The following is a 15597-nucleotide window of genomic DNA, read 5'->3' as shown; positions in this document are numbered from 1 at the left end:
AAGAATGGTGTTCATGGGAGGACACCACAGACGATGCTACTGCTGTCCAAAAAAAACTATGCTGCATGTCTGAAATTTGCAAAAGAGCACCTGGATGTTCCACAGCGCTTCTGGCAAAATATTCTGTAGACAGATGAAACTACAGTTGAGTTGTTTGGAAGGAACACACAACACTATGTGAGATTAAAAAAGCACAGCACACTAACATCAAAACCTCACCCCAACTGTAAAGTATGGTGGATGGAGCATCATGGTTTGGGGCTGCTTGGCTGCCTCAGGGCCTGGACAGTGTGCTATCATTGACGGAAAAATTAATTCCCAAGTTTATCAAGACATTTTGCAGGAGAACGTAAGGCTATCTGTCCGCCAATTGAAGCTCAACAGAAGTTGGGTGATGCAACAGGACAACCACCCAAAACACAGAACTAAATCAACAACAGAATGGCTTCAACAGAAGAAAATACACCTTCTGGAGTGGCCCAGTCAGAGTCTTGACCTCAAACAGATTTTGAGAGCGGTTCACACCAGACATCCCAAAAATATTGCTGAACTGAAACAGTTTTGTAAAGAGGAATGGTCTATAATTCCAGATATGGGGAAGGGTACAAAACATTTCTGCAGCATTGAAGGTCCCAAGAGTACAGTGGTCTCCATCATTCTTGAATGCCAAGCGTCACATCTGGAGGAAACCTGGCACCATCCCTACGGGGAAGCATGGTGGTGGCAGCATCATGCTATGTGGATTTTTCTTCAGTGGTAGGAACTGAGAGACTAGTCAGGATTAAGGGAAAGATGAGCGGAGCAAAGTACAGAGAGCTCCTTGATGATAACCTGCTCCAGAGCGCTCCAGACCCCAGACTGGTGCGAAGGTTTACCTTCCAACAGGGCAACAACCCCAAGCACACAGCCAAGACAACGCAGGAGTGGCTTCGGGACAAGTCTCTGAATGTCCTTGAGTGGCCCAGCCAGAGCCTGGACTTGAACCTGATTGAACATTTCTGGAGAGACCTGAAAATAGCTCCCCATCCAACCTGACAGAGCTTGAGAGGATCTGCAGAGAAGAACGGCAGAAACTCCCCAGATACAGGTGTGCGAAGCTTGTAGCGTCATACCTAAGAAGACTTGAGGCAGTAATCGCTGCCAAAGGTGCTTCAACAAAGTACTGAGTGAAAGGTATGAAATGTATGTAAATGTGATTTTTCCATCTTAAAAAAATATATATACATTTGCTAAATGTTCTAAAAAACTGTTTTTGCTTTGTCAGTAAGGGGTATTGTGTGTAGATGGAAGAGAGGGGGAACTATTTAGGGATAGGGGGCAGCATTTTCACTTTTGGATAAATAGCGTGCCCAAATCCAACTTCCTGATACTCATCCCCAGAATATAAGATATGCTATTATTAGTAGATTTGGATAGAAAACACTCTGAAGTTTATAAAACTGTTTGAATCATGTCTGGGAGTATAACAGAACTTAAGTAGCAGGCAAAACCCAGAGGACAAAACATTCAGATGTTGTTGTTTTTTAAGTCACTGTCTATTCAATGATTTTTCATTGTTTGCAGTTCCTACCACTTCCACTGGATGTCACCAGTCTTTAGAAATTGGTTGAGGTTATTCCTTTGTGTAATGAAGAAGTACGGCCATCTTGAATCAGTGTCATTTGAAGTGTACTTTTTGAGAGAGGAGCATGACTTGAAAAGAAGCGTGAGTTTGTTGTCTTCCTGTATTGAACACAGATTGTCCCGTATTCAAATTGATCGATTATTAACGTTTAAAAATACCTAAAGTTGTATTACAAAAGTAGTTTGAAATGTTTTGGCAAAGTTTACAGGTAACTTTTTAGATATTTTGTAGTGACGTTGCGCAAGTTGGAAGCTGTGTTTTTCTGGATTAAACGCGCCAAATAAATGGACATTTTGGATATATATCGACGGAATTAATCGAACAAAAGGACCAATTTTGATATTTATGGGACATATTGGAGAGCAAACAAAAGAAGCTCGTCAAAGGTAAGGCATGATTTATATTTTATTTCTGTGTTTTGTGTGATGCCTGTAGGGTTGAAATATGCTACTCTCTCTGTTTACTGTTGTGCTATCATCAGATAATAGCTTCTTATGCTTTCGCCAAAAAGCCTTTTTGAAATCTGACATGTTGGCTGGATTCACAACGAGTGTAACTTTAATTTGGTATCTTACATGTGTGATTTAAAGAAAGTTAAATTTTTATAGTATTTTATTTGAATTTGGCGCTCTATATTTTCCCTGGCTATTGGCCAAGTGGGACGCAAGCGTCCCGCCTATCCCAGAGAGATGGATACTCTAATTGTAACTCACTCTGGGTAAGATGCCGTCATTTTAAATAAGATTTTTTCTTACCTGACTTGCCCAGTTTTTTTTGTTGTTGTTGTTGTTTTTTTAATTTAAATTTTACCCCTTTTTTCTCCCCAATTTCGTGGGATCCAATTGTTTTAGTAGCTACTATCTTGTCTCATCGCTACAACTCCCGTACGGGCTCGGGAGAGACGAAGGTTGAAAGTCATGCGTCCTCCGATACACAACCAACCAAGCCGCACTGCTTCTTAACACAGCGCCATTCAACCCGGAAGCCATCCGCACCAATGTGTCGGAGGAAACACCGTGCACCTGGCAACCTTGGTTAGCGCGCACTGCGCCCGGCCCGCCACAGGAGTCGCTGGTGCGCGATGAGACAAGGATTTCCTTACCGGCCAAACCCTCCCTAACCCGGACGACGCTAGGCCAATTGTGCGTCGACCCACAGACCTCCCGGTCGCGGCCAGTTACGACAGAGCCTGAGTCTCTGGTGGCACAGCTGGCGCTGCAGTATAGCGCCCTTAACCACTGCGCCACCCGGGAGGCCCCTGATTTGCCCAGTTAAATAAAGGTTAATAAACAACATGCAAATAAAGATTGTCTTGTATGTATGGTATTTGAATCAGCCCCTTTTCAGGGAATTGGGTTACATATTCGATTCGCCATCTCTCTCACGTACTCTCTCCAGTGCTCCTTTCTCTATGCACATGACTGAGAAGGAGGGAGGTTTATTTTCCTGGAGAGATATCTTGGAATGGAACCATCCCGAAAAAGATTAGTTCTCTGTGGCCAGCCCCCATGTTCCACAGCTGCTCTCTACTTGTGACAGGTCACACAGTGTTCTGAGTTGTTCTGGGTGCAGGATGTTCTGAAAGCGCTTCCAGAGACCTTGCGTTACTCCGGCCCTGAGGAAGGGGAGAGGGGAGGAGACAGGAAGGGCGTGCACCGTGCACGCTGAAGAATGTCACTCAATAAGAGCAGAGACAAATAGAAGGCTCTGAGCAGGGCCTGTGTCAGTGTGGGTGAGAGGTTGCCTCTCTGTCTTTTAGGGCAAGCAATCATAGGGCAACTTACAGTGTGGGTGAGAGGTTGACAATGAGTGTCTCAAGGCCTGTCTGCTCACTCCAGGTTTCAGACTCCAGACCCAGTCTGCCTGGAGGAGGGAGAGTTATGTACTCACACAGCTGTCTGGGACAAATGCCTGGCTCTGTAAACAACATCATATACTTCAGCTACTGAAACCAGCCTATTGAGGAACAAGTTATACTGTAGATGGTTGTTTGTTGGTTTGTTTGAGTGCTTGTTTTCTGTTAGGAAAATTATGTTTTCATGATCTTGTGACCTGACCATACAAATCTCTTGGCCCTTAGTGATCATATAGTATGTGTGTGCGTACTCACTTTACTCAAGTGTGACAGGGTGTTTCTGTATTGTATCATATGATGACTGTATGCATGGTGTTTGTGTTACAGATATCTGGTCGTTGGGGGTGATCCTGTACATGCTGGTGTGTGGACAGCCCCCTTTCCAGGAGACCAATGACAGTGAGACGCTCACCATGATCATGGACTGTCACTACACCGTCCCAGCCCACGTCTCCTCAGACTGCAAAGAGTGAGTACCACCCATCACCTACAGAGATAGGCCCCCAGCTCTCTCTCTCACACATCCACGCATTGACCTTAACACAGTAAGAATATGTCATATGGTTTTATTATTCGGTCAGATACTGTGGTTATATGACAAAAATACACACAATAATCATGATGCCAGTCAGTTGTCAGCTCTCCGTGTTTATGAATATAATGCGCCAAATTGTCCTACCACAACCTGTCCTACCCCAGCCTACACTGCCCCAGCCTAGCCTGCCTGGCCCCAGCCTACACTGCCCCAGCCTACACTGCCCCAGCCTACACTGCCCTAGCCTGCCCGGCCCCAGCCTACACTGTCCCAGCCTACACTGCCCCAGCCTACACTGCCCCAGCCTACACTGCCCTAGCCTGCCCGGCCCCAGCCTACACTGTCCCAGCCTACACTGCCCCAGCCTAGCCTGCCTGGCCCCAGCCTACACTGCCCCAGCCTACACTGCCCCAGCCTACACTGCCCTAGCCTGCCCGGCCCCAGCCTACACTGTCCCAGCCTACACTGCCCTAGCCTACACTGCCCCAGCCTACACTGCCCTAGCCTACACTGTCCCAGCCTACACTGCCCTAGCCTACACTGCCCCAGCCTACACTGCCCCAGCCTGCCCGGCCCCAGCCTACACTGCCCCAGCCTACACTGCTCCAGTCTACACTGCCCCAGCCTACACTGCCCCAGCCTACACTGCCTTAGCCTGCCCGGCCCCAGCCTACACTGCCTTAGCCTGCCCGGCCCCAGCCTACACTGCCCCAGCCTACACTGCCCCAGCCTACACTGCCTTAGCCTGCCCGGCCCCAGTCTACACTGCCCCAGCCTACACTGCCCCAGCCCACACTGCCCTAGCCTGCCCGGCCCCAGTCTACACTGCCCCAGCCTACACTGCCTTAGCCTACCCCGCCCCAGCCTACACTGCCCCAGCCTACACTGCCCTAGATCATGCCCAGAATGATAAACCAGTGTCTCCTATCGACCAAACTCTAAACCTCACACCTATCTGACAACCTTGTACAAACAGACTTCTAGACACAGTGTACCCTGTGATCATTGGCTGTTTTTGTCAATGGGGGCAAGCCAATCATTGAATAGGGAATACAATACTGAGTGTTGATTTGAGGGGGCAAGCCAACCAGTGGGTAGAATAAAGAGCTGACTAAAGGGAAAGTTCATGTCAGGCGTTATAGGAAATTGAGTGAATTGGCTACAACCCATGCTGTATTGGATTGGCATGGGTGCGATCAATCCCTGCATACCTAGTCCATTCCATATCGGACCCCAGATCTCACCCCAGCTCTGGTATATATTAAAGATCAATCTTGACAAAGCTGTATTTGTTTTAAAAGTTGTGTTAGCTGAGCCCCTTGGTACCAGTGCTATTTGTGGTTGAGACTGAAGAACACCCCTGCAGCCCATGAACCTCAGACCAGAGATCTGGCAGATGTTGTGGTTCCGAAGCAGATGACTCTGCCTCAGACATCTGGATGACTGGCTCAAGAACAGTTCCAAACATAGAACATGGGCCACATGACCAGGGCCCTGATGAAAGCTCCTTTAATGGGAAGATGATTTCTTGCTAAACAGTTTAGTCCTGCGGGCAACAATCAACTGAATGAAAGCAGAGACCTCCTCTCCCCACCCTTCATCTCTTTCATTTTCTCTCTCTCGTTGCCCAGCTATTTATTTCTCTCTCCTCTGTTGCTCTCTCTCTCTCTCTCTCTCTCTCTCTCTCTCTCTCTCTCTCTCTCTTTCTCTCTCTCTCTCTCTCTCTCTCTCTCTCTCTCTCTCTCTCTCTCTCTCTCTCTCTCTCTCTCTCTCTCTCTCTCTCTCTCTCTCTCTCTCTCTCTCTCTCTCTCTCTCTAAAGCAACTCTTAATTTGTATTTAGTGCTTTACTCTACAGTAGTGTTGTGAGATATGCATGGGTCAGTTAGGATGGTATGTAAATAATTAATTTCTATAAATATTTAAGTAGTTGTATGAATAGGATATACCAAACACCAACAGCATTATTGGAGGTTCAGAGAAGCATGGGTACTTGAACAGTATAGATGGATTTAAGGGCAAATAGAACATTTCTGATAAGTGCATAGGCTGATTTGGTGATCCTGGTCTTGCATGGTTAAACCACGTAAAGACACACACGCACACAGACAGACAAAACATTAGGAACACCTAATATAATAGAAGCACGGAACACCGTGCTTCTACACCTGCAATGATTGCTGTTTGGGGTTTTAGGCTGGGTTTCTGTACAGCACTTTGAGATATCAGCTGATGTACGAAGGGCTATATAAATTGATTTGATTTGATTTAATATTGAGTTGCACCCCCTTTGCCTTCAGAACAGCCTAAATATCGTCAGGGCATGGACTACAAGGTGTCGAAAGCGTTTCACAGGGATGCTGGCCCATGTTGACTCCAATGCTTCCCACAGTTATGTCAAGTTGGCTGGATGTCCTTTGGGTGGTGGACTATTCTTGATACAGACAGGAAACTGTTGAGTGTGAAAAACCCAGCAGAGTTGCAGTTCTTTACACACTCAAACCGGTGTGCCTGGCACCTACTACCATGGCACTCATACACAATCCATGCCCCATTTGTCTCGCGGCTTTAAAATCCTTATTTAACCTGTCCCCTCCCCTTCATCTGCACTGATTGAAGTGGAATTAACAAGTGACATCAATAAGGGATCATAGCTTTCACCTGGATTCACCTGGCCAGTCATGTCATGGAAAGAGCTTAGTGTACACACACACACTAAGCTCCCGACTTGGGCTCCCGAGTTGGCGCAGTGGTCTAAGGCATTGCATCTCAGTGCTAGAGGCGTCACTACAGACCCTGGTTCAATTCCAGGCTATACCACAACCGGCCGTGATTGGGAGTCCCATAGGGTGGCGCACAATTGACCCAGTGTCGTTAAGTTTTGGCTGGCCGGGGTAGGCCGTCATTGTAAATAAGAATTTTAACTTAACTTGCCTAATTAAATAAATAAATACATGTGACACGGCGGGCGCAGTGGCACCCCCTGCTGGCAAATGAGCTTGTAGAGGCCGCTCAGCCTTTCACTGCAGTGCAATAAAACAGTCGCATGAACAAATAGATGTCTGATGCAGACTTTGCATACCTCTATGCACACACATATAGGAGAGAAATACAAAGTCCCCATCCTGTCTCAGAGCCTGCATGATGATGCCAAGAGTCAGACTATGCCATGCTTCTCAGCAAATTATCTGCCTGGCCCTGCATGGGTGCACCTAAAGACTGTCTGAGGTCTGCAGGCACTCATAAATATTGATTAACTATGAGATAGACAGTTTGATCTCATTCCCTCTCCTATCATAGATATATGGGGTTATGTGCTTTGCCTGTCAATTACTGAATCAGTGTACATGAGAACTTCACTCATTTGTACCGGTGTTCCAAAAGGAGATATTTATATATAGTATCTGGTCCATAGAAGATTAATTCTCTCTCTCTCACTCTCTCAGTCTTATCTCCCATATGCTGCAGAGGGATCCATCTAGCCGTGCCTCCCTGCAGGAGATCGAGAACCACCCCTGGCTGCTAGGGGTCGACCCCTCGCCCGCGGGACACAGTGCCGCCCCCCTCACCTCCCACCGTAGCCTGTCCCCAGAGGAACACGAGGTCATCCTCCAGGCCATGACCAGTGGCAACATTGCAGACCGCGACGCCATCCAAGAGTGAGGACATCTCTACATCTCCCTCTCCTTCCCATATTCTCTCTCTCTCAATCCCTATCCTCTTCCTTTGTACCCTGCCACAGATCTGTAAGTTTTTCAAGCAAGGGAGCTTGGTGATATGTGTTATGGATGTAGTTGATTTTGATAGTTAATTATTTTATTTTAAGTGTATACCAATCATTGTGTTGCACCCAGGGCTCTAGAGGCAGACCGATACAACCACATCACAGCCACGTATTACCTGCTGGGGGAGCGCATCCTGAGAGACAAGCAGGAGCAGCCCAGCGAGATGCCCAAAGTCGACAGCGCATGGGCTGAGCCACCACAACTCCAGTAAGACCTATTCACGTCCCTGACAGTCACATTACATACTAGGCCACTAACGGATCATGAACACTACTAATGTCCCTCTCTCTTCTACAGGAGGCCACTGTCTGAGCCTCTGGATCTGGAGCAGAGGGGGCTCCATGGACTGCTGCCTGGCTGTCCCCGCCGAGGGGTGTCAGAGTCTGGGGACTTCCTGGCCCACAGGCCCCTTTTGCTCCAGCCACAGCCAAGTCGCACAGAGAGCCCCTTCCCTGAGTACAGCACAGGGCCCTGCCCGGGGCTCACCCTGCACCCCCCACCCCCTGATGAACCCCTGCAGGTCAAAAGCCTGGGAGCCCTGCAGCTGATCTGTGAAGAGGATGAGGAAGAAGAAGAGGAGGAGGAAGAGGCAAGCAAACCACATGTTGGACTTCATAATATTCAAGCACTGCCTCACATAGTAGGCTTGGTATCAACCACTGGGTCTACAGAACAGTCAAGTCCCATGCTCTCAGCTCCAGAGGCTCCACAGAGGCACCCAGTCAGAGTAGTGCCAGGTCAGGGAGAGGAAACAGGCCTGTTGGGCACCTCAGTGAAGGAAGCACTGGACACAAAGAGGAGGGAGGGGGACAGGGAACAGCAGGACAAGGTTTCCAGCCACAACAAAGATATGGAGTCTGACGAGGTGGCAGCCAGACAGGAACAGGGTACAGTGGAGTCAGAGGAGAAGCCCATGGAGGAAGAGGATATGTCATGTGACCCACTGAGGCTAGGTAGTCATGCGACTGCAGACCAGCCAATCAATGGTTTAGAAAACCTGATTCAGACAGTGGTAGATAGTCAACTCACTCCGAAAGCTCATCCTCCATGCCTGTCTCGCCTAGGGCGGGTGCAGTGTTGTCGGGGGCAACGAGAGCCTCCTACCCCATACATCATGGAAGGGGAGGAAGACACTATGCTTGAAAACAACAACAACACCACAGAGTCCAAGTCTAAGCTCCTGGTGCAGGGTGGGGGTTCCACTCCAAGCGCTTCACCCCGCTCTCTGCCACGTAACCACTGTGTGGACCTGGGTCCTGACGGAGTGGAGACGACACGCAAGGTGGGTGGGCCTGGAGGAGAGTCTGAGGGAGAAATGCCGGAGGAGCTCCAGTTGGAGAGATCCCATATTGCACCACAGGGCCCTCTTGGGCTCAGAGAGGCGGGGACCGACCCTGCAGTCAGACTGGATCCTGGGAAGGGGAAGAACGTGAACTTGCGAGACCGCCTACTGCAGTTCCCCCTCTGTGAGAAGGCCTTGTCCTTCAACATCCAGCCCACCTCCAAGGAGAAACTCCTGCCCTTCGCCCAGTACAACTGCTGCCACGTGTTGTAGGCGGGGCCACCTGTAGCTTTACCTCCCTATACCTCCCACATCACTCACTCACTTTATAGCCTGGCCACGGGGCACAAACTAGGGGTCCTCAGGCCCCTCAAGACAGCCTCACACCAGGCCAGAGCCTGTCACCGATCCATCTAGTTCAACACAAAACACCAGAGCAGTCTGGGTCCTGCCTGAACTAGAAGTCTGCATCCTACCTGAACTAGAAGTCTGCAGCCGACCTGAACTGAACTATCTTACTGTGACCTCAGACATTTTGTAGACAATTCTTGTTAGATCTGTGTAGCCCTTACCTCGTTATACTTAGCATCTACTGCTGCTTCCTTTGTGAGAAAATAACTCAACTTCTTGTGCTGCCATGTACTGAAGTTTATTAACTGCTTTTTGTGTAGTCTTCTTAGACTATCACTATATAGTATATAGCTTTGCATTGATTGCTATTATAAAATCCCTTATATCGTAGCTCTTCATTTTGCACTAGCTTATCTCGAACTGAGCCCATTTCAGCGTATGGTATGTTGTCACTCTGAGGCCTGCTAGTACAGTGCTATAATTGTAATGTCTAGCATGAAGATGATGCATGCTGTAGAGGGGACAGCTATACTCCCTGCCTCAGCCGCCCGTCTACATTAGCTCAGCTAGCGGAATGATGAAAGGGTTGATGCTATTGACAATGTAGCTGGAAGCATGGTATCATTTAATGCTGGGGGTTGGATACGTCAGTGGCAATCTGAGAGGTGTAAGGTTTGGGACCTAAACTGACTAATGCAGGGAGAGTAAAATCTGTGAACAATTGTTGGACTTTTGAAAATGGATACGATATCAACTACGGAAATGCAGGTCTTCCAGATTGTTTGTGTGTATATGTACTTTATTTAAAAATCTTTCATCGTTATTCTTACAAATGCTATTGAACCCTTTTATTTTGTCGGACAACAGTTTCTTTGTCGTAGGACATATCCACAGGTGCGTGATAATAACTATTCTTTTGTGGTATCTAAGTGTGACAGAATGAATCAGTCTCGAGAGTGATAACAGATACTGTACATTAAATCCCTGTATTTAAATCTGTATTATTTACCACATATGCCTCAGTGTACTCTGGGCCGTTAAACAAACAAACCGTGGCCCTGCATATTGTTGTTGGACTTGCCTGGGGATTTGTGTATATATGTATTCTGTCTGTCTATGGTTCTGAGAGTACATCTATACATACTATTAAGAGATACCACTTGATCAAATCAGAAATCCTAATCTAGATGCGAACTAGCTATTATGCAAAGAAGAAATGTTATAGAACGAGAGTCCTCAGAAAGCTGTGTTCTTTCTCATCAGTGGAATCCCCAGAGGACTGTATGAGAGCAGAATTAATGGCATACTTTTATCCCCCTCGTTGTGGAAGAGAAGAGTGTAGTGATGGACACAGAGCACTAACTTCAGCTGTCACACATTCATATGATATGGACACTTCAACCTCCCCTGTCTCCTTTCCTCTTCTGTCATTGGATGGGGGGGGGGGGGGGGGGGTCTCCATTCCACTCTGCCAACCAGCTGTCTCCTCCACACCTAGCCTGGAGTCACCTTACTTGGGAACTGTCTGTCTGTCTGTCGGCCCATTGAACCTGATTTAAACTATGACTATAGTGCTGGATTCAATTTGTAGCGCAGAAGATCAGTGTTGTAGCACGGTTTAAATTTGTAAGTAATTTTCGATTGAGCCGACATATGAAGTGTTTACCGCGGAAGCATTGCATTTAAAACGGCAATTTGTGATTGCTAGGTCCATTTTTGGACTTTTAAATTGGTGGTATACCCACTCATTCTTGAAGAATATAACTTATAAATGCTTAGTTCAACTGTTGTACCCCATCACAATACATATTTGAACCTTTTACACCTCTTTGTTTGTAAACAAACATTGTATAGCCTCCAAACATGGTTAAAACTATCATTTTAATCTCAGAGCTGGTCAGTCCTTGCACCCATAGTTCAGTCTATGAATTTGAGAGCGCTTACATTTCTCCAGCCCCATCGCTCCTCTGTTTACCAAATTAGTGGTGGGGTGGCCTTTGTTGTTTGAATGGCAGATTTCACCTTTAAATTTCAATCACGCTACAACGCTGATTTTAGGCACTACGTATTGAATCCAATTCTAGGTCTCAATGAGATTTCTTTATTTTTGTATTTATTTATTAAAATGGATTAAACCAGAGATATGGTGTGTGATGTGATTTAATGGGGTATATGTACTATAGTAAGGATAAACCAATGTATAATTACTCCTCTGAAACGGCCATGGAACATTGTCTTTTTTTTAGCAGGTCAGATAAAAGTCCAAGTGGATTTCAGTACATTTTGACAAGAGCATACTGTACAAATCATTTTGATGGCAAAGTAAACTATACTAAATCAAGTACAACCATCAGCCTTGCTATCTACATTCATCCAACACTGCATCAGTTCTGAAATCTTCATTTTTAAAAGATACTGATAATACATATGTAATAGATAGGCCTACAAATATTCCAACAACAAGCTCATCAATCCAAATGTTTAAAATATAGTCAACTTCAAGTAGAAGTGCACAGATATACTGTATTATGTGATATCAAGTACTCTCGTTGTGTTTGTGATGTGCCTATTAGAAGTTAAGCGTACAATGTAACACCGATAATGGGGAATTACATGGAGCACACTGTGGGAACATTTTACAAAATGATATGCAACATGAAAAAAAAAGTATGCTAATGCTATATTAACACAATGAACTTAGCTCTTCTTCTTTGCGTTTCCCTTTAGTCCCTGGCCTTCTCTCTAGTATCTCCCATGACATGAGAGACCATTCTAGTTATGACTGAAGCAGTCCTCCAGAGGGAGATACTGACAGAGTTTCTTGGGGCGGAGAGCAGGCTCTCATGGCTCATCTCCCAGACTTGTCTGTGGATCATCACCATCTTCGTCGTTACAGCTGGTTCTAATGAGCACCCAGGTCCAGAGTCTCCAGACCAGCACTGGATGGGAAACACGAACACCCTCAGGGGTTCCACAGCCTTCAAAGTTTCTGCAGGAGTCAAAGGGAGATGTTTGTCATTGAGCTGATTGTTCCATAAGATTCAGGGCTTTTCTATATCATTAACGATTAAACTAAATCTGATCACTCTCAGCTGCTGCTCAAGACCTTGCAGAGAGTGGATCTCAATCTGTTCCCTCTTTATTCTCACACAGTCTTGCTTGTCTTGGATCATAAAGGCTAGAATCATCTTGACCAGGATCTGGACAATATCATATTGATCAATTTGGGACAAAAGCATGAAAATTGGCACACTTGTATAATTTTTCACGCTGAAGAAAACCTGATGAATTGTAATTTAATCAAAGTCCCGGTTCGACCTGTAGCGCCTCCTATAGGTCAATGGTGAAAATGCATTTACCTGTATTGATGTTTTGGGTCATGGCTTCCACTGTGTTGGGTCTATATAGTCCCAGGGGGCACTACATGCTTACACGGGGCTTTGCTGAAATGGCACTATATCAGGTTTTGTACAGCGTGAAAAATTATACAAGTGTGTCAATTTTCACGCTTTTGTCCCAAATCGATCAATATGGCATTGTCCTGATGTACATGCGTTCCAAATTTCCCTCTTCTATACCAAACTGAACAATTTCCCCAAACCCAACTTCCCTCCCTCATACTGTACCTCCACCAGGAAGGCTCCCCAAACCCAACTCCCCTCCCTCATACTGTACCTCCACCAGGATGGCTCCCCAAACCCAACTTCCCTCCCTCATACTGTACCTCGACCAGGAAGGCTCCCCAAACCTAACTCCTCTCCCTCATACTGTACCTCCACCAGGAAGGCTCCCCAAACCTAACTCCCCTCCCTCATACTGTACCTCCACCAGGAAGGTGAAGAGTATGATGTTCTTGCAGCTGATCCCTCCCTCCAGACAGAACTGCCTAACCCGAGGAGGCAGCAGCCAGCAGTTAGACATGACTGAGACAAAGCCCAGAACCTCAAACGCTGTCTGAAACATACACACAGGCATACAGTAATATGGTTACAGGTACATACAAGGACAGGAGCAAATACAGACATGTGCATAGTGACATAGATGGGCACAGGGACATAGACTAGACTGATTAGAAAATAACATTGACCACTACACGTTGCTCACATCTATTTATTTACCAGATTTATCTACATAGATCATTTGCAGTAGAATTCCCTCTCTGTTCACATCTTCGCTTAATACCACCTGGCTTGCCACACTCTCATGTTGTACACGGGCTAAGAAGTTTTTCTGGAAGAGTTTACAAATGTTGTACGCATCTGCTCTGATCTCTGTGATGTTGTTAAGGACATCACAAAATGACATCACAAAATAAAAACCAAAATGACATTAGTTTTATGTAGATCATCTCTGACCATTCCCCACATTCTTATGTTAGAAATATGGTTCCAGTATTCGCTTTTGAACGCGTTAGAGTTTCGGCGGGAAAACTGTCTGTGAAACAAAGGTACATTCCTATGCACATTTAAAGAGGGAGGGAGTGAGTCTTCTTCTACCTTAATTTACGACAAGGCGTGAGGTGTCAAAACCCACCCACACCAGTTCCCTCCACTCTGCGGGTGAGAGGGGGTCTGGTGGAAGTGTATTAATTACAAACCTGATCTGCCCATTTGGATCACACAAGGACAGTCGTGACAACAGTGTGTATTTAATGATGGTGTTAAATCAGGTTTTCTGGACATAACAAAGGTCTGGTCTGGTTCTTTACACTGTTTACATTAACAATATTGGTTTATCTGTAAAAAAAAAACTTTCACCTGTATGGAGATCACACTGTTGTGTTTGCTATTGCCCCCACAGCTGACCAGCCTCTGTCAGAGCTCCAATCTGCCTTTATTGCCCTGCAGAAAGCCTTTGTTGAACTGAAATAAGGTGGTAACTAAAAGCATGTGAACCCTTTGGAATTACCTGGATTTCTGCATGAATTGGTCATCAAATTTGATCTGATTTTTATCAGTCACAACAATAGACAAACATAGTGTACTTAAACTAATAACACATAAATTATTGTGTTTTTGTTGTCTATTTTGAATACATAATTTAAACATTCACAGTGCAGGTTGGAAAAGTATGTGAACCCCTAGGCTAATGACTTCTCTTAAAGCTAATTGGAGTCAGGAGTCAGCTAACCTGGAGTCCAATCAATGAGAAAAGATTGGAGATGTTGGTTAGAGCTGCCCTTCCCTATAAAAACACTCACAAAATTTGAGTTTGCTATTCACAAGAAGCATTGCCTGATGTGCACCCTGCCTCAAACAAAAGAGATGTCAGAAGACCTAAGATTAAGAATTGTTGACTTGCATGAAGCTGGAAAGGGTTACAGAAGTATCTCTTAAAACCTTGATGTTCATCAGTCCACAGTGCAAGAGCACAGAGCAGAATGCTCAATGAGGTTAAGAAGAATCCTAGAGTGTCAGCTAAAGACTTACAGAAATCTCTGGAACATGCTAACATCTCTGTTGAAGAATCTACGATACGTAAAACACTAAACAAGAATGGTGTTCATGGGAGGACACCACAGACAATGCCACTGCTGTCCAAATAAAACTATGCTGCACGTCTGAAATTCGCAATAGTGCACCTTGATTGTTCCACAGTGCTACTGGCAAAATATTCTGTAGACAGATGAAACTACAGTTGAGTTGTTTGGTAGAAACACACAACACTATGTGTGGAGAAAAAAAGGCACATCACACCAACATCAAAACCTCATCCAACTGTAAAGTATAGTGGAGGGAGCATCATGGTTTGGGGCTGCTTGGCTGCCTCAGGGCCTGGACAGCTTGCTATCATCGACAGAAAAATGAATTACCAAGTTTATCAAGACAATTTGCAGGAGGCTATCTGTCCACCAATTGAAGCGCAACAGAAGTTGGGTGATGCAACAGGACTACCACCCAAAACACAGAACTAAATCAACAACAGAATGGCTTCAACAGAAGATAATACACCTTCTGGAGTGGCCCAGTCAGAGTCCTGACCTCAACCCAATTGAGATGCTGTGGCATGACCTCAAGACACCAGTTCACACCAGACATCCCAAGAATATTGCTGAACTGAAACAGTTTTGTAAAGAGGAATAGTCCAAAAATCCTCCTGACCGTTGTGCATGTCTGATCCGTAAATACAGAAAACGCTTGGTTGAGGTTACTGCTGCCAAAGGAGGG

General features: G+C 45.8%; 1 protein-coding gene across 4 annotated transcripts in view; it reads left to right on the top strand.

Annotated features, from left to right (window-relative positions):
• Window positions 1–11570, top strand: part of LOC139370729 (SNF related kinase b) — a 44915-nt gene extending 33345 nt beyond the window's left edge. For all 4 annotated transcript variants that reach the window (XM_071110391.1, XM_071110399.1, XM_071110408.1 and 1 more), the window contains 4 exons: window positions 3807–3948; window positions 7459–7671; window positions 7867–8004; window positions 8095–11570. In XM_071110391.1, coding sequence (XP_070966492.1) covers window positions 3807–3948; window positions 7459–7671; window positions 7867–8004; window positions 8095–9352 — 1751 coding nt within the window. In that variant the 3' untranslated portion in view covers window positions 9353–11570. The remainder of the gene's footprint in view (window positions 1–3806; window positions 3949–7458; window positions 7672–7866; window positions 8005–8094) is intronic.
• The last annotated feature ends 4027 nt before the right edge of the window (window positions 11571–15597 follow it).

This window comes from Oncorhynchus clarkii, chromosome 2 (genome assembly GCF_045791955.1).
Source record: "Oncorhynchus clarkii lewisi isolate Uvic-CL-2024 chromosome 2, UVic_Ocla_1.0, whole genome shotgun sequence".
Classification (NCBI taxonomy): domain Eukaryota; kingdom Metazoa; phylum Chordata; class Actinopteri; order Salmoniformes; family Salmonidae; genus Oncorhynchus; species Oncorhynchus clarkii.
Note: the sequence above shows the minus strand (reverse complement) of the source record. Positions and strands in the feature narration are given on the sequence as shown.